The sequence below is a fragment of the Podarcis filfolensis genome (genome assembly GCF_964270895.1).
Source record: "Podarcis filfolensis genome assembly, chromosome: 1".
Lineage (NCBI taxonomy): Eukaryota > Metazoa > Chordata > Lepidosauria > Squamata > Lacertidae > Podarcis > Podarcis filfolensis.
The window spans coordinates 56369528-56393863 of NC_139604.1; the positions used below are offsets into that span (position 1 = coordinate 56369528).

At 45.1% G+C, this 24336-nt stretch overlaps 1 protein-coding gene across 1 annotated transcript; it reads right to left on the reverse strand.

Moving 5' to 3' along the window:
• Positions 1-868: 868 nt before the first annotated feature.
• SLC15A3 (solute carrier family 15 member 3) lies at positions 869-20476 on the reverse strand. The gene is made up of 8 exons (XM_083614893.1): positions 19483-20476; positions 15998-16296; positions 14291-14453; positions 8836-8946; positions 6674-6842; positions 2800-2958; positions 2481-2639; positions 869-2164 (listed from the first exon to the last, which is right to left on the reverse strand). Exons 1-8 carry the CDS (start codon positions 20044-20046, stop codon positions 2031-2033), a joined length of 1758 nt encoding a protein of 585 aa, XP_083471019.1. The 5' UTR covers positions 20047-20476; the 3' UTR covers positions 869-2030.
• Between the last annotated feature and the right edge of the window lie 3860 nt (positions 20477-24336).

Below are 24336 nucleotides of genomic sequence, written 5' to 3' on the forward strand. Positions count from 1 at the left end.
AAGCAGGTGGTAGCAGGAGGAGGCAGAAGAGGAAGAGGGGCAGCAGCTGGTGAGAACTGTGATGAGGGGCTGGACTCAATGCAGGAGGGCTGTCTTAGCCAACCTAGAGCTGATGCTATCATACCACCAATTTTTCCCTGTATGGAAGGAAATTCAGCAAGTATCGCTTTCCCCATCCTTGCAGGAGACACCTGCCAAAAAAACCCTCCTCCATGCATTTTGAGTTGACAGGAGCCCCCTCCTCCTCTGCGCTGTTGAAACTTGTCTCTGTGGGAGGCTCTTCTAACTGCCACCTTCTGTCCTCCTGTCACTCCTCAAATATGCCGATAAGCTACAGGCCCACTGGTCATAAATCATTTAGGATTAGATTTCATATTACCAGGAAAAGTAAGACGAGGCCCTGTGGAACTCCTCTCTGGGATTCTACGGGAGTCTTGTCAAGCACGGAATGTTTCTATAGGGAGTTTGGCATTGATTTTAATTTTAAAAATTCATAACGACAGCTGAAGAGCAAATCCAGCATACTGAGCTGACACGAGCTGCAGCGGAATCCAGCCCAGCTGGGTGCAATTGCTACTGTGGTCCAGATCAAAGCCCCTGCTAAGTTAAAGATGCCACACTAGGAACAACCTGTCGCCTTTGACCCACATCTATGCCAGGCTTCTTCCACACAGAAACCAGCTTTTCACTTTTGGGGTTGGCATTGCAAAGATAATTCTACTCTTCTTTGCATTCCAAAAGGAATGCTGAGATGGACTTAAAAGGCCACAAGAAGGCTTACTAAAGCAATTATTGAAACATTATTTTAGATTTTGTGCTGGCTCACGTTTGCAAGTGAAGTTTGTTCAGTCACAGGATCAGAAACACATTGGGTGATTGTTTTTTTAATTGAAAGTGACCGATGTTTCCATTCCACAACATAATTCTATCCCTGTATTCCCCACATGTAGAATGAAGTGACATAGGTTCACATTGCATAAGTTCAAAATACAAGTGCTTGGATCCACAGAGGTCTTAAAGTACTAAAAGCTTCCCCAAGACACCCCTGTCAGATTCCTCTGATTTCCCTGTCCCATTGCAGTCCCTGCCATACCCCACCTCCTGCCATTGCTGGATGTTTGTGTCTAAGGGCTGCCATGAGGTGGGAGGGAGCAGTCAGGAAGTCCCCATTCCACAAGTGCCATTCCTTTCCATCTTCTCTGGGCCCATCCCATTAACACTGTTGTGCTCTTCAAATCCCAGGTCTGCCACTTTCGTTTTTTCATGCAACAGAAGCCATGCTCCCCAGAAGCAGGGCAACAGGTGTTGTTTTCTCTGTGACAAAACTGGCTCTTAGTAACGGATGGTACACACCTTAAAGGCCATGTCCATTCTCAGAAGAGGACTGTGGATCCCTCCACACCAGATTTCGTTGTGTGAAAAGCTTTGCTGTATATATTTGATGTCTTAACCCATCACCAGCCACATCTCCATTTGCTACACCCTTGGCCAGAGAGAATAATTTCCCCGAGGAGGTGACTTTCAAGAAGGCTGCACAGTGGCTTAAAGATAGAATGGTCTTGTCATTGGCTTGGGCATGAGGGGGGAGGGGGTAGAGGGAGGAGAGATACAGGGAGAACTCTTCTCTTATTTTTGGGTTTAATCCCGCCACCAAAAAGGACAGCTGAGCTGCAAAAGGAATGTTAAGTACTCACAGGAGCGAGAGCAGCTTTGCCAGGTCAGAGAACGGGTCCGTGTGACTTAGTCACAGTGGCTTATATCCCGGGATAATTAATTTGGGCTCCCCGGGCTCAGCTTCAAGAACTAAGACGTTAATGACACTTTGAACGTGCGGTTGTCGTCTTTGGCTGGCTGCCACTGACGGCTCTATCCCCAATTAATTTCTCTAATCCTTTTATATACCATTGGCCTCCGCAACGTCCCAGCAGTTAACCATATAGCCTACAGTGGTGGGGATTCTGCAGCAAGCTGAGATCCAGGGGACTCTGGCGCCTCTTTGCAGTCCCGGTGGAAGAAGGCGGCAGAGGATGTTAGTTGCCCTCGCGGCCAGCAGAGCGGAGGCGCTCATAGCGGATGGAGATCCAGACAAAGAGGACACAGGTTACTGTCTGAATCCCGGCCAGCAGGAAGAAATAATAATCCATCCGACATTTGTTAATGTTCCCTAGGGGAGAAAAAGGGAGAGCCATTAGTGTACACAAAGCAGGCCAGCAGCAGGAAGTCCCATTGCCAGGGACTGCAGCATTCACCACTCCAGGCAATTCTTTCCTCGTATTCTCTGTCTACAGCAGCCTCCTGACAGCATACCTTCTTTGCAACCTCTCAGACACACCAGGTTCCTTTCTTGCCTACACTGCCCTGCCGTTATAACTCGGACATAGGCCAAAGCCCAGACCCTAGGAGGGGCATGTCAAGAGGCCCCACAGTCTGATTTTACCCGCTACTTATAGCTAAAGGGCAGCAGATGTTGTATCACTTACCGAAATCCTCTGGGCAGTGCATCCAGCCATCGGCCGGCAGAGAGAGCAATGTCAGGAGGCCAGATCCTAAAAGTGATCCCACGCCGGAAATGAAGAAGAAGAGACCCATGATGGCTCCTTGCATGGATTTGGGAGCTTCTGAGTAGGCAAACTCCAGCCCTGGGAGAAAGGAGTGTTGGTTAACCAGAAGAGCAAGGTACCAGCTATTTTTAAACCATAACTGTATTTAGGCTTCCATTGACCCCCTCCCAGCAGCTTTTCCCATTGTGTGCAGTTCCAGGCTTGCTAGTGCCATAGAAAACTCTTCTGTGCTGCTTACCAGGAATGCTGGCAAAGATTTCACTGATTCCAATGAGCAGGTATTGAGGGATTTGCCACCAGATGTAGAGCGGGGCTGCATTGTAAACATCCTTCCCAATTCTCTGTGAGATGGTCCCATTGTTGTTCACGTATTTCAGACGCTCAGACTCCAGAACACCTATTGAGCAGAAGCAGCCTTTAGACCCATAGGAATGATGCATTTCACAGATAGGATATATTTAATCATAGGCCATGCCTCTGTGGGTGTGGGTGTGGGTGGGTGTACAGGACCATTCGCTGTTCCTTTAATGAGAGTATTCCACCAGCTAACAGCTTAAAAGAGAGCCATGTGGTACACTTCTGTGCACTTTCCCATTTGCCAATGAATGCTTCAAATGAATCTCCCTCCTCCTCATATTGCTGTTTCAATGAGTCCTTATCATGCCACAATTGCAAGAGGTGTAAATGGTTCTTTAATGGTCATAATGACTGAGAGACAGGTAGTGTAGCACAAAAGGGGATCAGGAAAGAATGGAACATAAAATTGCATGCCACCCTAATCTCCGAACAGTGTGAGATTCCAGGGGTTCCAGATGCTTACCTGGTGCCTCTGTTTCCTTTTGTAAATGAGGCACAGCGGAGACTGTGGTGTCTTTATGAAATATGGTTATTTACACATATATGCAACCTGAGCCTACGATGGAGAGATTCACAACATTAACACCTCAAAAGGGTCTTGTTTCTCCCATAGCCACAGCCTTGGATTCAAGCAGAAATCAGCCATGACTCTCTCTCTCTCTCTGCCTTTGCAGCCTGCAACTTTTCCCTATTCTAGGTCACTCCACAAAAAGCTCTGCTCTCTAAGAAACAGGCTTTGTCCTTCTCACTATTTAAGAGCCCCACCCATTTGCAATCTGGCACAGAGCCCCCTCTCCACTGCTTTCTTAATGGCTCATCGCCTTTCCTTTGTTCTCTCTTGATGGTGATTACCTCATGAAGAAGCTAGCCTGGCTTATATTTTAATCAAGTTTCCTGAACCCTGGAGCCAGGGATTATAGGTGCCGGGCACTCACAAACTCGTTAACATGAGGGAAGAATGGAACATACATGGTGTTTTAGTTATACGGAGGCGTTCCTAATTGACCTTTCATTGTGAGGGCAAACCTGGCTCCTGACTCCTCAGACCATGCCAGGCATCTCATGACTAAACTGGGTTTACATAAGACAACCAGGGAAACAGTACAGTCTCGCTCCCAGTCAAGACATTAAATGTCAGCAACAGCGTGAAGTTCTGGAGGAGTTTCCCAGATGCTGCAAATGTCCAGAACTGGGTCATTAGATGCTTCTGCAGGAATTTCCAACTGGCCTCCGGGTTGGGCCTTTCTAACAAGGGGGAGAGCAATTTAATTTCCCCTCCTCTTGTGCTGGGCTGATGCAGCAATTGTCCTGCCCTTCTCCATCTTCCAGCCATGGAAGATGGACCTACTGCTCTACAAAGCCTTGCCAGGGTTTGGAATGAATCTATATCTATATATTTCCAGTTACAGATAGGTAGCCGTGTTGGTCTGCCATAGTCAAAACAAACAAAAAAAAAAAATTCCTTCCAGTAGCACCTTAAAGACCAACTAAGTTAGTTCTTGGTATGAGCTTTCGTGTGCATGCACACTTCTTCAGATGCACATTTCTTCTTCTTCTTTAAGGTGCTACTGGAAGTAAATTTTTTTATCTATATATTGTGAGCATGCCCTGATGATGCCAACTGGCCACAGTAATGCTCATTAGGCAGAAAATGTGCTAGGGAAACATTGGCGTCTTTGACCTGGGGCACCCCTGCGCACACTGTAGGGAAGCAGCTATATGGACTGCACAGCCTGTGCTGATGATTGCCAGGCCTAGTGGGCAATCAGCACTAGCTAAAGCATCCTGACATTTGCATTGCAACCTGGACATCTGGACTGCAACACTCAGGGCAGGTCTTCAGAAAAAAGTATAGTCCTTCTAGTAGTAAGTGAGTAGTATGTATTTGTGTGTGTAAGGCATGACTGAATGCACTTAGTAACAAAGGTTCCCTTCCCAAGGAAGGATAACATGTCACAATGCAGGGTTACAGCCTAGCTTTCTCCCCAGGGTGCTATTTTTTAAGTACTGGTAACTGAGTTTTTATTGTTTGTTTGTTTGTTTGTTTGTTTGTTTGTTTGTTGTTGTTGTTGTTGTTTACATGGCAGAGGAATTCAGAAACCTACAATCCCCCATCTGCATTGTGAAGTAGTATAATCACAGGACAACTGTAATGCATGCTATTTCATGAAATACAAATTGATTCCTGGAACTGATAAAACAGCATTCCTTATTCCTGAAGCCTTGTTTCTGATTCTATTGGAGCAAGGTGGCTGATAAACCTATTATCTTTTATGCTTTGGGCTCAACTGGTTTTACTCTAAAAATAGGAACTGGGGAGTGCTTCCCTTATGAGGCATTTACTTTAGAATTGCTGTGCATTAGTCAATCACTTTCTGCAGGAAGCATCACCATCCCGTTATTGTCTTCCTCTATTTTTCCTGTTATTCTTCCATCCTCCCTCAGAACACAGAATGCCCAGCTCACCCGCCCCCCTGAAGAATGGGAAAGCAGCACAATCTCCACATGTGCAGATGCGTTTAGTGCTACTCTTCCATCTTTCTTAAAGAGTGGGGGTTTGATGTGGGACAGTAACATACTGAGAGAATGAACCTATCACTGCTCAGCATGCATTTATTACTTATAATATTTGTGGTGAGCACCATTTTATTACTCTGTTTTTGTTTTTGTTTTAATTATCACTAAAATGTGTTTCCAGGGATAACATTAAAAAACAAACCAGAAAAGAAAGATCTAGCATTATAACACTATAATGTCGGGTCAGAACATTATTGAAGAATTGCAGCAGTATGGTGTATTACCCCTGTTATCTCTTTCAATGTTTTTACTAAAACTTGGAAAGGTGTTTTAGTGATATAATTAAAACATCAATTTTAAAAGTAACATGGGGTTATAATGGCACCCACAAGGGTTATAGTGAATGTGTGCTGAGTTTCAAATGGTTCCATTCACAAAACTCATGCCCATTGATGAGGACAGAACACAGTGAGATACATAAAGTCCATTGCAATTGGAGTGGTAGATACAATGGAAGAGCAATGATTGGGTGGCACTTGGAGCTACCCAGTGGCGGAGCAAGCCAATCAAGTGCCTAGGGCGGTGCACATTCCCTGCACCCAGGGGAGAGGCCAGCAGCCCATGGGGCGGGGCCAACTGGGGCAGGACGCTCTGTGGGGCCTCCGAGGAGTCTGCCTGCCTCCTCCTACTCAGCCGCCCCGCAGCTGAGGGGGAGGCGGCGGGCAGACGGTTTGGGCAGTGTGGGAGCCTGAGCACACCCAAGCCACCGTGTCTCTCCCAGGAGAGATGCGTGGCTCGGTGAGTGGCGCCTGGCATTTTGTCACCCCCCCCTCAGTGATGACACCCGGGGCGGTCCACCACTACCGCACCCTCCTTCCTCCGCCCCTGGAGCTACCTGCCTGCAGAGCCATAGCTAGGTGATCTTGCGCCCCTGGCAGAACTGTCCAGAGTGTGCCCCCCAGCCACATAAATTTAAAGAAAAAGGAATGTGGGACAGAAAAAAATAGGGGAAAACAGGGCCCCGCACATCATATAAAGATCCTCTATTTAAAACCTTTTCTTATGAGGCAATAATCAATATTTTTATTTATAGACATATTTATGGACATATTTTTTAAGCCAATTTTGCGTGCCCCCCCCACCTGCGCCCCTGACAGGGGCCTTCCTCACCACCCCCTAGCTACGGCCCTGCCTGTCTGGAAGCGGTTGGGATTGATACAGACGAATGAATGACTCACCTGCAACAACAACTGAGGCAAGCCCAAAGAACATGCCTAGAGCCATCCTCTTCAGTGCTGAAGGCAATAGCTTCCTCTTTGCCAGGAACGGGTCTATGACCCGGTCCTTTAGTGGGACCAGGACCAGCAGAACCACCACATTAGCTAGAAGGAGCCAGGCATCTGGGAACTGGAGAGAGAGAGCGCACTTCATATATATATATATATATATATATATATATATATATATATATATACACACACAAACAGTGTTGTTTTCTTCTAGAAGAGGAGGTGCAGGAACTCACCATAAATGCCTCTCTTATTCTCTTATAATGGCTATGGTGCCCACTTGAGAGGTGCTGGAACTAAGTGCCAGTGAGTTCCAGCTGAAAAAAGCTCTGCTTACAGATACCATTGACACTTCTATGGAGCTAGTGGATGTGGGAACACCTGTTTGATGGGATGTCCTGCAATAGGCTTGGATTCTATGGAGCTGCAAAGGGACAACACACACCACCATACTGTCACAGTGAGTGGGTCCATGCAGAGTTCAGCAACCACTTTCAACACCTGGTGTCATTGCTTCTCCCAAATGCTCACCCCTCACAATCCCACCCTTATTTACTGTGCCAGGAATGGCTGCCCCGCTGTGGTAAGTGGGTTGAGTTGCAAACTGATGAAGGAACCACAGGACTGCTTCTGCTCAACTAACATTTTTGAATGCACTAGTCTGGTTGTGTCAACTGTCCCCGACTGCTGTGGCCAATTGGTACAACCTTCAAAACATGTAAGGTAAAGGTAAAGGTACCCCTGACCGTTAGGTCCAGTCATGGCCGACTCTGGGGTTGCGCGCTCATCTCACTCTATAGGTTGAGGGAGCCGGTGTTTGTCCGCAGACAGCTTCTGAGTCATGTGGCCAGCATGACTAAGCCACTTCTGGCAAACCAGAGCAGCACACAGAAACGCCGTTTACCTTCCCACCAGAGGAAGGTATTTATCTACTTGCACTTTGACATGCTTTTGAACTGCTAGGTGGGCAGGAGCAGGGACCGAGCAACGGGAGCTCACCCCATAGCAGAGATTCAAACCGCCGACCTTCTGATCAGCAAGCCCTAGGCTCTGTGGTTTAGACCACAGCACGACCCACATCCCTTTTAAACATGTAGTGGCTGCCCAATATCACGTTGTGCTTTCTCACCCCTGATTATCATGGGTTGGTTGTATACAAGCAATCCAATTACATGATCGTGCTTTTATCATATTCCCCACAGCAGAGTGTTTTACAGAGTGTGCAAAAAGCACAGTCCTGTTCATGGCAATCTCTACATATGGTTGGCTCCCTGCAGGAAGGAAATGAACCAACACATACATTTTTTCAACAGATTTCCAGAGACCACTATATGGATCATGGCTGCATATTCTGAGGATGTTTTCCCCAGAATGAAGTTGAGAAACAGGAATAAAAGCACCACAGCTACCAAGCTGAGGAGATGGGCAAGCAATAGCAGAAAGGATGGGAGGGGGCAGAAATCAATGGCGTTTAAGTCCTTCAAATAAAAGAGGCTGCTTCCTATTCATGAAATAGAAGGGCATTCCCTTAATAAAGAAGTCCAAAGCCAACATGAATGCCTGAGTTCTTCCCCCAAAATCCCTCATTCTCTCCTGCATATGCATCCCATCCTTACTCCCATCTCAACTCTCCCCTTAGCTTAGCACAACACAGTTTGGAGCCTGAGGGGAAGTGGAACAATTTCTCTTCTGTTTGTGGTGTCTGAGGCCTGTTATCATTGCTAGAGTCACATGCAGCTTGTCAGCAGCTATTCTGCTTATAAAAATAGGGGTTGTGCCTGGGCTGTTGCAGAGGAGGAGGAATGTTGCTCTGGGCAGAACCAGGCTGTTGCTTTATGTCCCTTCCCTGAAGAAGCCCTGTTGTTCCTTAACACATTCACCACAAGATCAGCCTCTTTATTGGAGATGTTGAGCACCCATATCTCCTCCACTTATAAGAGACATTTGTTGTGATGGGTGCCACATCTGTCACAATGTGACCCAAGTTACCACAGCTCGTCCCCTTCTTAAAGCACAGAGCTTGGCACAAGCTCCGTTGTCTGGGCTGGACAGTCTTACACCATCTTCTCAAGGTCTAACGAAACCACACAGCATTGTTTCTCATGGCCTACCGTGTAGTGACCATCTGCGGCCACTGAGAAAGCACTGTTGTTCCACTGACTCTTCTGAAAGATGTTGGGGATGTAGAGGTGCAGACCCTGCAGGTAGTAGGTTGACTGCATCTAAAACACGAGACAAGAGGAATGCCATTAAAGATATATATGCTCAGCTAGAAAGATCACGAGTCTTTGATTTACCCCAACCCAGCTGACTGTCAGGTTCTAAGCCAGTGGTTCCCAAAGGGGGGGATTACTTGGGGGGTGTTAAGAGGCAAGGGGGCAGCAGGGAAGCACTGGAAGTGTAAATGACAATCAGATTTTGAGCAGCTGATATATCTGGATCAAGCTAATCAATTTCATTTTTTGTTGTTTTTTTAATAATATTTATTAAAATTTCAGAGGAAATACAAAAATGTAAAAAAGGGAAAAGGAAAAAAAAGAAAAGAAAAGGAGACAAAAAGATACAAAATACAGAAAAATAAAAATAGTTAAAAACAAATCAGTCATTCCATATCCTATCTTTCATCTGCCTATTTCCCTGACTTCCTCACACCTCCCTTTTTTTGTATTCTAATTCAGTCATTGTTCCAGCAAATCCTTTATATTCTAGCTTATAACCAATTAATTAACTCTATACATCCTATCCATCTTTCACCATATTCTGTTATTCAATTTGCCTTACTTTATTTAACCTTATCTTACCAAAAAATACCTTAAAACTTAAAAACTTAATACTTATTTATCCTTATATCATTTCTACTAAAGCCAGACAATTTCGTTCCAACATTCTCATTAATATTCATTAAATTTACACTAATTCCCAAAATAAAAGTTTTCCTTTATAGACTCTTCCAATTTTCATCCAACGTCCCTTTTTCCTGGTCTCGGGTTATTTCAGTCCTTACTATCCATTCCATCTAGTCCATCAACCTGGTAGTCTAATATCCGAGGCTCTTAAATCTCTTCCATGCCCTTTCTGCAGATCTTTTTCTTCTTGTTTATATTTGCACTTTTCCTTGTCTTTTGTTGGTCTCTTTCTTAGTTTCTTTCCTTTCTCCTTGAGGAGTAGGTCTCCGGGGGATTTCCACCCATACTCATCTCCATCTCCCCACATCAGACCAACCCATTCCCCACAGCCCCACTCCCCACAATCATCAATATAATCCAAAAGATCTTTAACAGCATATTTCAAAATCTCTCCAAAGTTGAGAGCCTCCTCAGCTCCAGACTCCCTCTGGCCCATTTCAAGTTCATTCTTCCAAAACAGCGACTTATGCTCCTGCAGGGCCTCGGGTCTCTCCATTTGTGTTGCTTGAGGTAGCACCGTAACTTCCTCCATTATTATCTGCCCTTGCATTTGCCCAGTCGAACCAGTTTCCTGGATTGGTCCCTGTATGATTTCTATGTCAGTATTCCCTATTTGTCCACATTCACTGATTACAACAGTCATCAAATCCAACTTCTCGTTCATCAAATCCACCTTCTCATGCAACTGCTCCAACAAAGCACTTGTCTTGCAAAAAGCAAGCACCAGGACTTCTTCCAAACACGTTTTTATTCAAGGTCACAGTCTGGTCCCATGATGTTAATCTCGCAGCTGTGAAATCCCCAAGTGAACTGCAGCAACAATTTGACAAGCTCCCTCTAGAGGATACAATTTCTATTTGTGTCCATCTTTTTAAAGCATGTCCAACAAAAGAAAGTTACTTTCAATTTTCAAATATTTTGTTTCTTTAGAATGCAACAGGCAACATTGGAATCAATTTGTTTCTCTTTTTTCTTGCTTTCTGTCAAAATGTTCCATTCACAGTTAATGGACGTCTCCGATAATTTCTGTCTCTGACACCCCGTTCCCAGGTTTGAGACGGTGGAAACTTATTTTCCTTTACTCCCTCTCCTGCAGGCTTGAACAGTTTAATTCCCCCCCCCCTTTTCTCCTGCTTCCAAGGGGGTTTTAATGGTTATAAATGAAGGAAATTTCGACCTTTATAAAACGACTTTCCAGGCTATCAGCTTACAAGATTTTTGCTTCAGTCTATTTACGAAAAGCGGAAGGCGGACTTCCTGTTTTGAACCTTCCCGCTTCGGTGCCAAATTAAGAATTTCTTGATCCAATTTTCCGTTTCTACTCACGGGTACTTATTTAGAATCCAATTGTCGACAGGAAAAAGTCAGCACTCTCCGGCAATGGCAATGCGGTTTCCCTCCGTGAAAATAGCAGTCAGTTCGCAGCACCGCGCCGATCACCCTACTTCACTCCGGAGCCCCAAAATGGGGTTCCCCGCGAGTAGGGGAGGCGCTCCTGGTGCTCTGCCGAACCCCACGTTCCCAGGCTTCTTCCACCTGGGATTTCTAGCGGGTCCCCACCTTCGCCGTGGCGGGTAGACCCAGTTTCCACGGAGCCAGTTGCTCCGATCGGAGGAACTCCGCCATTTCGCCGATGGCGCTAACCCGGAAGTCCCAGCCAATCAATTTCGTTGAATTAACTAAACTAAATAGTTTCAACTGGATTTTTAATAAATTTGCAAATAATTGTTACTGCTTTCAATTTTATTGCGTTATTATCTTCCTTAGTGGGGCATGCAAAGTACTAATAAAACTTCTCCTAAGGTAGAGTAAGCAGCACTGGGAGTGAGTTTATGGAACCAAAAAAGTTTGGGAACTACTGGTATAAGCTCTGTGGTGATCAAATGTCTGGACGTCATTGGCAATGCCCACCACATACAGACAACTATTCTTGTGTTATTCCTTGATGTGAAGAAATAAGGAAACAATTTTGCACCAACTTTACAAACAGATGAATCTGTTGTAAAATTCAGGAACTCTTAAATCATTGTCAGTGATATGAAGTCTCCCTGAAACTCACAAATAATGCATCTAATAAAGCCAGCCAGAGCTGTTTAAATCCCTGATCATATTAAATGCCAATAAGAAACATTTAATGTGTTCTCTCCCTGGTGGCTAGATATGCAGATCTGATTGCATTTACATATTCTGTTGCCTCTGCTACAAAACTGGAAATTATCACCCAAATCCTGTGCATGGTACAAAACCCCCTAATTTCTGTCCTATAAAGCAGCCAGAACCATGAAGAAATGTCTCTTGAGACCAGAAGAGGGTTTAAGTAAGGGAAACAAAAACACAGGAGTGGGGTCAGCCTGTGTAATATATGGGGTCACAATTGCAAAAAACAAACCAACCCCAAAACAACTTAGTTGAATCTGCAATAAACTCTTATTCATCCATTGCAAGCAAAGAATATGTTACAGCCCTGAAACACTAATAAAGAATGGAAAACAGGAACATAGGGCCCAAGTTCCGGTCTGAGTCCCATTATGCAGCCACTTAGTTGAAGCTTTGCAGGCAGAGGCGCCAGCTTCTCCAGATATTTGAGGGGGCCCAATGCGATGTCCTGATGTCATGTGCATGGCCCTCTGAGAATCGGGGGTCCCACCCCCCTCAAAAAAACCACTGGGGAGCCCCAAAATGCCCTGGCCCCCAGGAGTCACCCAGAGAAACTCCTCCAGGCACCATGTTTCAGGCCTGGGTCTGGTCAGTGTTGGATGGGAAGAACATCTGGAGAGAATGCTTGTATGCCACCGTGAGTTCCGTCATAGAGCAAAGTCAGGGATGTAAATGTAGCACATGCCTACACAAACTAACAAACTTCGAAAGTCCTTATAAATAAGCAGATGCACAGGGCTTTCTTTGATGTGCCCATACCCATCCATGGGTCTTCAGTACACGTTGGTTTCCCAGCCATCTGCAGGGCAGATGCTGCAAGAACAGTGAAATTCATTACCTGAGCACCTCAGGGATGGGTTGCCTTGTAGTTGGCCAATCAGATTTAGCTACATGATGACATCACAAAGCCAACCACAGCAAGGGCACCTACTTTTACTCAGAAGGAGGTACCATTTCCCCACTGTTTTGCAGACCTATCCCCAGCAATCAGTGAAAGTGTGTCTGGGTGTGTTTGATTACATAAGAGGCTGTGTATTCTGTGCAATGTGTATCCTCGTCCCATTTTGGCACAACTCTGATTTTAATCATGAATTGGTTAATCAGTTAAAAGGCATATTATTAAATGGATTCATTAAAAAGAATGCTAGGGGGAGGTAACCTGTAGCCCTCTGTTGTTGGATTCCAACTTCCATTAAGCCCACCCAGCATAGCCAACAGTCAGGGGTGATAGCAAATGGAGTCCAGCAACAGCTGGAAGTTTCCTATCCCAGCTGAGATGCCTGGTGCCTTGGAGAAGGAAGACCTCTCTCAACAGCTGACTTAGTGCCATAGTACCTCAGAGTGGATAAGTGAAACCGTGTTGCATGGAAACACCATGAGCTTGTATCAAAACAGACAGCCTCCTAAGCAATTTTTAACATTTAGAATAATCTGTTTTATTGTTGCCGCCACGCTTGCTCCTTTCCCCTCACAAATATTTCTTTGGGATAAATGGTTTCACATTTCCCTGGCAACCCACTCACCTACAAACAAGGATTTATGACCTTGTTGGAAAAAATGTACGGGAATAGAAACACCTCTGCTTCCATAGCTTTGATTTTAATGTGCATTTCATTTCACTTTATAGTAACTGCTTGTCAACTTTACAGCTGTGCTGTAAAAGACAACAGGAACCAAGGGGGAAATGAAACGGGCAGACACCCTGTTTTTTCTATAGCCCCTCCTTAGGGCACCAAGGGAAGGGGGTCACCACAGAAATTTCCCACTGCCAGATTTACCATGGACCATATGGTGCAGCTGAACAAACACAAACATTATTTATACAAATATATAAAGCTAAACGTTATTTCCCATCTTACCGTAGGTTTCATTTCATTTCAAAAAATAAATTTTATTTTATGGTTTTTTATTGTTTATATTTTGAATGAGATATAGAAGAGGGAACCCAAATCCTTTAAGTGCTTAGGGCCTCTAAAGGTCCAAATCTAGCCCTGCTAGGAACCTTGCAGTCTGATCACCCTATGCAAGTTTGCTTGGAACTAAGTTTGGGCTTGAGCCCACATGAATGCACAGTGGGTTGCAATCCTAGTTGAATTTGCTTCCCTGCTAAGGATGGGGAAGAGCTTATGGAGGCCAAAGACCAAGCTTCATGCTTAGTGCAAAGTGACCAAATAGAGAGAGTTCCTGTACCACACTATTACTATTATGTGCTATTATTATGAAAGTATGAAGTCACACATGGTTTAAGAACATTTTGGCAATGAAAGGACATCCTTTAACCTTCCACTCCTTCTAACTCCAGCCACTAAACCAGGTATGGGGAATCTGTAACCCTCCAAATGTTTTGGGACTCCAAAACCCATCAGCCCAAGTCAGCATGGCCAACGGTCAGGGATGCTGCGAGCTGTAGTTCAGCAACATCCAGAGGGCCACAGCTTCCCCATACCTGCACTAAATGGATCAGGGCTTCAGGCCAGAATTGGGAAACGGTGCCGTGCCCTACCTGGAAATAGACCATCCAGTAAGGGATGAGAGTGAGCAACACAGGTAGGATCTTCATGATCACTTGGAAGTTGGCAATATTCTCATGTGACATCCCCACAGGCTGGGTCCTTGGACCTGAAAGCGAGCCATTAGCCTCGGCTTCTGACTGGTTACTATGTGTTCTGTAGATAAAAGGAACAGCAAAAGTGTATCAGGGCTTTTATAACATGACCAGGGTCACGCTCCAGGCTTCAGATGAGTTCATGTGGGCTTCTTATCCCCAAATAGCAGTTTCACTTCATTTATAGGAATCAAGACTGTTATTACAGAACCTGAAGTGACATTCCCCGGAACTCAACAACCTGTTCAAAGGTGGACAAAGTACCCATCTATTTCCCACAAAGACCACAGCCCCTTTGAGCCTTGGCCCTGAGAGTGCATTCCTATGGGTTGGAAGTAGAGTGAGAATTGTTTCTTCTCCTGCCCTGCTGTAAGGGATAGGAAACTTGGCATCAGATAACATAGAGAGCCACAACTCCCATCAGCCACAGCCAGCACGGCCTATGGTCAAGGACTGTAGTTCAACAACATCTGGAGGACCACAGGTTTTCCATCTTTGCTGTAAGGAGAGTTCTGTGGGTGGTGAACCATATGCTTTGGATGAAGAAGGTTCCAGGTTCAATTCCTGACATTTTTAGGCAGGGCAAAGAAAAACCCATCCAAAACCTTGGCAAACCTGCTGCCAGTCAGTGCAAACAATATTGCGCTAGTCCATGAATGGGGAACCCTGTGGCCCTCCAGGTGTTGTTGGACTACAGCTCCCATCAGACCCTTCAGAAACGGTCTGTAGTAAGGAATAATGGGAACTCCAACACCATCTGGAGAACCAAAGATGCCCCACCCTTGCTCTCAAAGGACTAATGGCCTGACTCAGTATCTTATCTGGCAGATTCCAGTGCACTTGGTGAGTGAGAAGCATGCATTGCTTCACCTACTGCAACTGGAAGATACTTTCCGCCCTTCTTGAGGGGTCTTTTTATACGGTCCCTTTCCACACAACACAAGTGGGCCAACCAAATAATATGAGAGCTCCCAATGATTCCAGGGCTCAACTTCGCTGTTACATTTTCACTGTGCCTTTTTCCACTAGATTATAGAAAAAATAGAATATTAAATTAATTAAGAAGCTATTCCCTTTGGATAAGTTTATGTGGCCTTGTCTGAAAATGCAGCAGAATGAAGAGGTCAAATAGGCTGTATTACTTCAGACTGTAGCAGGGGATGCCATTTAAAAAAATTAGAGTGTGTGTGTGTGTGTGTGTTTAAGAAACTCTCTGAAAGTAGAAAGCTAACATCAGAGAGAACAGACCAAACAAGAACCATTTTATCTGGTGGACCCTGTTTTTTTTAATACCACCCCCTACTTGCATCCTAAAGTGGTAAAGTCCATAATTCCCTCAAGATTCTGCCATCTCATTTGCTGCATCTGTACACCTGCACTGTGTTAATGCCGTCTAGGTAAAGGGTAACTCCTTGCTGGAAGGTAATGCTTAACCCTTTCTGACTGATCTAAATAAGTTTTGTTTTGTTTTTTAAACCAACTGCTACACACATGCTTTTTGAGTGGTGCTCATGCCAGTCCTAAGCGCATATCCAGCACTGTTCAGAGGAAAGTCCCATACGGTAAATGGCCTTGGCCAGCCAAAAGAGATATCCTCTGCTTTACCTGGTTTTGGTGGTCATCTTCTGGATTGCTTGGCCACAGCAGCTTTTCTGGAAGGCCAACTGGAACATGGGGTAGACTTGACTGCCAGCCGCAGGCTTTGTGACAAAGGTGGGGGCAGCCAGGAGGAAGACGATGATGGCCAGGGCCAGGCAGCCAGCAGGGATAGCATAGCCAATAAGGAAGTCCACATTCTGCTGGATGAAGGCAATCACCAGCAGAGAGATCACAGCCCCAATATTAATGCTCCAGTAGAACCAGTTGAAGAAACGTCGGGTGGCATCCCGGCCACGGTCCGTCACCTTCAAATTTTTAAAAGCACAGGGGAGTGAGACCATATTCTGATAGACAAGTTGCTTGTGTGACTTATCCCTGTAAGAATTGTCTCCATGTGACCTACAAGGGATATATTTAAAACCTGAAAGACAATGGATCCTTTCCATCCAAGTATAAGTGGACTAGGACTAGTAAACATTTATAGGGGTTGATAACTGTTGTGGTCTTATTTGCAAGGCTGATGTGCACACATGGAAAACTCTTTTGCGGGATACCACAAAAGATATTTGAATGAGGTGCAAACCAAGGGGGCCCTGAGGTCGAGTTTGACAGAGGCAGCTGTATCCTGACACACCAAACCCTGGTGAGGAGAAGACTTATCCACTGCAAGGGAGGCAATGGCTTCTTCTTGGCTTGTGAACAATTAAGGGGAAGTGGGTGGGGTAGGACAGCTTTGATGAAGCTGCACAAAAACTGGATGGTGGGTGGGAGTTTGAGCAGGAGAGCACTATATCGTCTCTTTAGCATGTCCCTATACCACATTTGGAGCTACCAAGTAACTGTGAAGACGCAATCTAAAAACAAGAGGTGATGAAAGGTTAACCTGGAATGTTCTGGACAAGGTGGGATAATCAGTACTGCAGGAGCTACACTGAACCTCTCCTGCATTGTTTTTTTTGGGGGGGGGGGACAAAGCCATTCTACTGGTCTGTCTACCAAGCCAGATTTATTCAGAAAATAAATTTCTTACATGGTTTCTATTTTTCAAACTCCTTTTGAAGCTTGGCCCTTTTGTTTTCATGGAGGAAAGAGCTATCAAAGGCTACCAGCCATGATGCCATACGCTCCAACATTTCTCCGATGAAAATAGGGATGTCCCATTCCATGATAATTTTATTATTTATACCCCACACATCTTACTGGGTTGCCCCAGCCGCTCTGGGCAGCTCCCAACATATATAAAAACATAATAAAATGTTAACATTAAAAGAAACTTTCCCTATACAGGATTGCCTTCAGACGGCTCAGGGGTCGGATAACTCCATACCCTCCAACATTTCTCCAATGCAAATAGGCATATCCTAAGGAAAAGTGGGACAATCTGGGATCAAATCAGAATCCAGGACGGCTTCTCTAAATCAGGGATGCCCCTGGAAAATAGAGAAACTTGGAGGGTTTGTGATGGCGATGATCTGCCTCCACAGTTCAAGGCAGTCATGTTTTTGAATACAGTTGCTGGAGACCGCAGGACAGGAAAGTGCTGTTGTGTTCCAGTCTTGCTTGTTGGTTGGCTGCTGTGAGAACAGAATGCTAGACTAAAATAGGTCAGTAGCCTGATCCAGCAAGCTCTTTTTGTGTTCTGTTGGGGAATTTCAGCTGCATTCTGAAGGATATTTACCAAAATGGCCTCCTGAATTTTGTTATTCATTAAATGTTGGCACAACTGTGGATCTAGCTTTAATAAGAACACAGCAAGCTGGCCGATACCAAGTCAGGCCACTTGTCCACCTAGCTCAGTATTGTCTCTACACCAGTTGGCAGTGCCTCTCTAGCATTAAAGGTCTCTCCCAGTCCTACCAGACGCCAAGGATTGAACTTGTGACCGTCTGCATGCAGAGCAGATGCTTTGCCACTGAGCTACACCCTTCCTTCAACAATAAAATAGTGTTGCTTAATATAGTTGAAGGAAGCAATGGGCTTGGCCCCTCCTCCTTCCAGTCCTCTCTTAGCCCACTGCTTCCTTCACCACCAATATCCAACGCTGGGAAGCAGGTCATAAAACAAGTAAATAAACCCACCAAGAATATTTGGTAAAATTGCCCCCATCCCCCAATGTTGCAACCCACAAATAGCATGGAGAACTTGGGGAGAATAATCCGGTTTAGCTCTAGTTCTGCCACAAGCAGACAAGTCGCTCCATTCTAGGACCAGGATAAGGGAAATTCAATTCGCTCTCAGGGGGGAAGGAGAAACTGCTCTTCCTCGTTCTTTGTAAGGAGCTCAGTCGGAAGTTGCCTAATCTCCTACAAATTTGAAAGACCCCTGGCTGCAGATGCTTTTACACATGTTTGTTTGGTTTTAATGGTGTTCTGGGTGGAAACTGAGCATGGCAGAAGTACTGACCCTATTGGTACAGACATCAGAAACCCTTCTCATGCTAAACCCCTAAACGATCTGGGCCCCCAAATACCTGAAAGAACACCTCTTTCCCTCAGAGGTTTTTTTTGGGGGGGGGAGGGGGTTGGAGACCCAGGAGAAAGAATTCCCTTATCATGGAGGAGGCCTCTTCATTACACAGCTTTTGCTGAATCCTGAAGATGGACTTTTTACCCTGCTTTTTCACAGCTTAGATGTTTATTTTGAAGACCTGCTTTATTTCTGTGATTGCAAGTTGTTTCAAGTTGTTTTTAACATTGTGTTTTAATTGTTGTAACCCACCCTGGGATCTTAGGGTGAAGGGTGGGTCGTTGTTAGTATTATTGATGATGGTGATAATAACAATAATTCTACTTTTAAAAAATGAAACGCTTTTATTGTCTTTTTCAGAAAAATAACACATAGGAAGATAAAAGCTACATTTAATAGAAAAACTACTGAAGAAGAAGAAAAGCCAGCATACTGAAAAAGATGCTTTAGTCAGGGCCCCTACTTTAGATGTCCCTCCCCAGAGAGGTTTGTTTTACACTGAGCCTGTTATCTTTTCAGCTGCAGGTTAAAACTTTTCAATTTCTGGAGGCCTTTTCTATTTTTGATTTACCGTAATTCATTTAGGTTTATGTTGCGTTTTCTCATACTGTATTGCTATTGCTGAAAATCTGTACTGAAAAGCAGGATATAAGGTAGTATGCAAAAATAAACTAAAATAATGCATTCTGCTTTTAACAAGAGTCAGGAGACAATGAGCCAAAGCCTGCATATACACTTTGCCTTTAAAGCACATCCAAAACACATTATTTCCCTCAAAGACTTCTGGGCCCTCTGGTTTCCTCCTCACAGATTTACAATTCCCAGCAACCTTTAATAAACCAAAGTGCCCAGAATTCTTTAAAAGGAAAAAACCAAACCATTTCGAATGTATTTCAGAGGTATTGTGTTTACTCAAACAACGTAGATTGAAGACAAGACGGAGCCCATCAAACAAGGAGCAAAGTGCACCGGTATCCTTCTTGTTTAAATAGGAAGGGTAGATGTGAGCTCAGATCTCTTCTTACCTGGTCAGCGCCAAATGGTGTGAGGTTGGCTTTGACAGAGCTGATGCTCAGGGCCAGGAGCAGTAGACCACTGTACATAACAGGGGCACAATATTGACTTGGCAATTGCTGGTTGCAGTCCGTACTACCATTTTTGCAGGCGGGTTGTACTGGGTAAGTTGGCATCTCCCCGCACAGCCAGAGCCGACTATCTTGCGAGGCCACGGCTGGCAGGAGGCAGGCCGACAGCAAGTAGAGCAGGAAGCTGAATGCCATGGTCCAGTAGCGGCCCAGGTAAGCATCCGCAAGCCAGCCCCCGATGGGCGAAAACAGGTAGGAGGCCCCCAAGAAGAGCAACGCCGCACGCGAAGACTGGGTGCCGCCCCAGTTGAAGTTGCTGCTGTTGAGGTACAGGACGAGGTTGGAGACGATGCCAAAAAAAGCGGTTCGCTCCAGAATCTCCACCAGCAGCACAGCAGCACAGGCAGTCTTCCTGCCCTCAAAGGGAGATGTGGCAGGCCTGCCAGGGGCCTCCTCCTGCCTTATGAGGGGCTTCCGCTCCTCTCGGGCCCCCAGCGAGGCCATGCAAGCCCTGCCTTGGGATCTGAGTTCTTTATCAGCCTGGCTACCTGCCTATTCTCTCGGCCTCTCCCTTTCTTGCCCGTGTCTTTTCCTCCGAGTCTTTCTTCCCAGGAATCCTCTTTCTACTCCAGAGCCTCTCAGTGCTCCTTGCACTTCCTCATTTCTCTGCTCAAATACAGATGTCATATGACAGCTCTTTTCTCTGAAAGGAAACTTTCATTTTCTGCGAGGCAGAGCTGGTTCCCTTTTCCCATGAGTCACAATCATATTTTCTTCCCTCCCACTTTACAATCTTCCATCCCTTCTCACAGCGGTTTTTGAAACAACAACAGCTCTTTAATCTATTTATCTGACTTTAAAAACAAAGCAAAACTGCTCTTTGGCTCCTTCAGCCACCAAAAGTTTAGCCTTTTTCTATGAGACTCTCACAACTAGATGAGACGAAGGAGAATGGGCAAGTACAACAGAACCTCCCTCCCCGGCCAACACACACATGAGGGCATTTTGCTCAAGGCTTTCCCAAACCCAGGAAATTCCCAGGGGGAACCAACAATAAGCAGCTCCCTCCAGATCTCCATATTTGTCTCTCCTTCTGTCCCAGGATTGCAGGACCTTTTTCAGTCTACAGGCAGAATTCGTTTTTGAGCAAACCTCCAGGAGCCGTTGGCCAGTGATGGGAAAGGCCAGAGACAGACAAAAGTGAGCAGAGCAATTAATGCAAATGTGTACCTTTGTCCAGCAGGCTAGTTTCTACACACACTCAGTAGTGGCTGACAGGTGGAGCTGCATGCCTTTCTTGACTTCCCAATGCCACTGCCGGTTACCAAGAAGGTAAAGGGAGCCTGGCATGGTGCGGTGCAGCAGTAGCAGCAGCAGCAGAAGAGTTTGGATTTGATATCCTGCCTTTCACTCCCTTTAAGGAGTCTCAAAGCGGCTAACATTCTCCTTTCCGTTCCTCCCCCACAACAAACACTCTGTGAGGTGAGTGGGGCTGAGAGACTTCAAAGAAGTGTGACTGGCCCAAGGTCACCCAGCAGCTGCATGTGGAGGAGCGGAGACGCGAACCCAGTTCCCCAGATTACGAGTCCACCGCTCTTAACCACTACACCACACTGGCTCTCAGCAGAGCCAATCCGATGCCGTGCTGCACCGTGCGGAGATCCCCACTGACTTCCCCTTCCACCTCTTGGTAACCTGCAGCAATGCATGGCATAGGGAAGTCAGGAGAGCAAGGCACCCATGCAGCCCTGACGGATGCCCCTCTCTGCCCTCCATCCAGACAAGCAAGAGTCATTATCATACCTCAAGGACACATTTGCAACCAGGCAGAAAACCTCAAGGGGTATGTAGCTGGAAAGAGGGGTTTGGAAGTGTCCTGTGGACTCTGTGTTACCTATAGTGATGCACATCTGCTTTAGCTTATGGCAGGCCAAAGAGAGGTGGTCTGCCTCAATAACAAGGCCTAGAAAAGATTATGTTCTTCATTCCTTCCCCTCTGTTGATGAGTCAGCAAAAACACCCTTATTGCAGCACTCTGGACAAGAGCTCTCTCAGTGGGACATCCCTCATTGGGACATCAATCCATTAAGCTTCCTCATAGCTGCATGATGGAAATCAACAGAGTGGGACAATGCTCACTTTTACCCTTAACCTGTGAATGCAAGTGACCCCAAAGGAAAGAAAGAGAGGAATTATTGGTCCCATATACACCAGCAATGTGTATTAATGTTTTTGAAAGATAGACCTTTAGGGAATCTAAAAACTTGTATGTCGGGGAAAGGGTTATTCACCACTTGCCTGCAGAAGAGGCACGGAATTAACAAGTGAGGCAGGTGTGGTTTGTACCAATTGGAAGAGGGTAGATTACTGTACCACACAAGCATTGAATTAGAGAGGTAGCCAAGAGACACTTCTCTGCTGGCATTTTACTTCAAGAGCCTGTGGTGTAAAGAATTGTGTTCGTTCCCATTTTTTTTTTAATTTTAAAAAATTATTCCTCTCATTCTGAAATCTGTTTCTTTCTCTGCCCATTGGACTGTCCCAATCACTTTACAAAAACCCCCAAATGCAACTGCTTTGATATTTGCATTCCTTCAAGTCATATTTGGAAACTGACACCAAAAGCAAAACAAGATTTAGGGCCCTCACAGATGTTTGTTTGTACAGTTAAGTGCACAGTTCTTATAGAGCTCTTAAAGAGCTCTTTCCTCTTGCACAACAGCATAACTACAGTATTTTTTTAAGTGAATGAGCAAAGTCCAGTCCAATAAAGGAGTTGTATGCAGAGTGGTTGGGAGGGACCAGCTGGCCTGGACAAAGTTGTTCAGATCCCAGGGACCTTTCCTGGGCAATTTAAGCCCCTCTTAAATTTGTGCTGAACTTCATTTGAATTTCTATACTTCCCCTAACCCCATCTCCTCCCAGTAGACTCAGAGCACCTTATACCATTGTTAAGCCAAAATAGCATTTTGAAGAAGCAGTTTGATTCAGAATGCTGTGCTAGTCACAGAGAAAAGGCTGCAGCTGTAAGCACACATCCCAAGCAGAGCCATATTGGAGAAACCCAGACAGATGCTTGTCTTTAAAAATAAAGAAGGAAAAAAATAATATACCGGTATGTTGCTTAGGAGGTGAATTGTACCTTCCCCTTCCCCATTCACATGGTGATTTCACATCTCTAGGATAGATGGAACATAAGAGGATGTTCACATGCAGAAAGTGCAATACCCCCAGCAGTGCGGAGAGTCAATTGCAATTTCATGTGTAGCACACAGAGAAAGAGAATAAATGAATAGTTTTAGCAGCTGTCCATCTTGAAGCAGGCATCATTTAGCCCAGGAATTAAATTCCTCAACTCCTGCTGACAAAATGACAGATCTACCAAGCTAAGCATAATTCCTATGGAAATTATTGTGGTTAAATTAGTAAAGTGCATGTTCAAACACAAATTTTCTTCAGTAGCTGATGGACAAAACACTATATGTTCCAATTAAAGTAGCTGAAAGAGGTGTATGGATTAAATGCTAAAAGCAATGAACATTTGCAGCTGGAAATTCCTCTCTGAAAAGCAATACTAAAGTAGCCCTACAAGGTAAACTGTCTTTAAAGTGGATAATGTGGTTGGACAATTGGAAGCACCACAGGTTTTAACTGACTAATCCTCATGTGTCAATTAAGAGTCCTCTGTGTATTGTTTCAATTGTCTGGTCATGTTATCCGCTTAGTATGTGGTCTGCTGCACGTCAAAACAATCTTCTCTCATTCCTTAGTGTGTTAGGGCAAAATACTTGCACAAGGGCCATGGGAGAGCCTCTCCTACTCTTCATGATGCTGAAGGCAGGAGGTTGCTCCTCTCCTCCTTCAGAGCAGTAGAAAATCCAATGCCGAAGGAAGCAAAGGGAGATCCACATCACAGGTGCTGCTGCTGCCATTTATTACAACAATTGCAAATGAAAAGTAGTCAAAACAGATTAGTCAAAAGTAGTCAAAATACAGGAATAGGGTGAGCCCTGGAAGCGCACATCTGAGGGGTCAAAGTCCAGGTTACAGGGTTCTGCCTTCAGCTGTTGCCAAAAGCTGTACAGTGGTACCTCAGGTTAAGTACTTAATTTGTTCCGGAGGTCCGTTCTTAACCTGAAACTGTTCTTAACCTGAAGCACCATTTTAGCTAGTGGGGCCTCCTACTGCTGCGCCACCGCCACACAATTTCTGTTCTCATCCTGAAGCAAAGTTCTTAACCTGAAGCACTATTTCTGGGTTAGTGGAGTCTGTAACCTGAAGCGTATGTAACCTGAAGCATATGTAACCTGAGGTACCACTGTATAGTGAAGAAACCAGACACACAGAGATTCCCCATATGTCCTTCTTTGTGAAGGTCAGATGTCAAACAGAGCAGGACTATTGTGCCAATTATTTATTTATTTATTTATAACCTGCCTATCTGGCTGGGCTTCCCCAGCCACTCTGGGCGACTTCCAACAAAATATTAAAATACAGTAATGCATCAAACATTAAAAGCTTCCCTAAACAGGGCTGCATTCAGATTTCTTCTAATGGTTGTCTAGCAGATTTTAGTGGTTACCTCTTTGCCTGTCCTAATACATCAGTGGTGGGAGACGTTGCGCCTGGTAAAATTATTCTTTCTATACCACAGAAGGCCTTCTCTGTGTCAGTGGCAATGGACCTGAGGCATGGCTGGGAAGTCACATGAGGCCTTCAGGACACTGTGGGCCCACTCTTGCTCTGCAGACTGGGAATCACTACTTCTTATCTATTTATACTGATAAGAATATA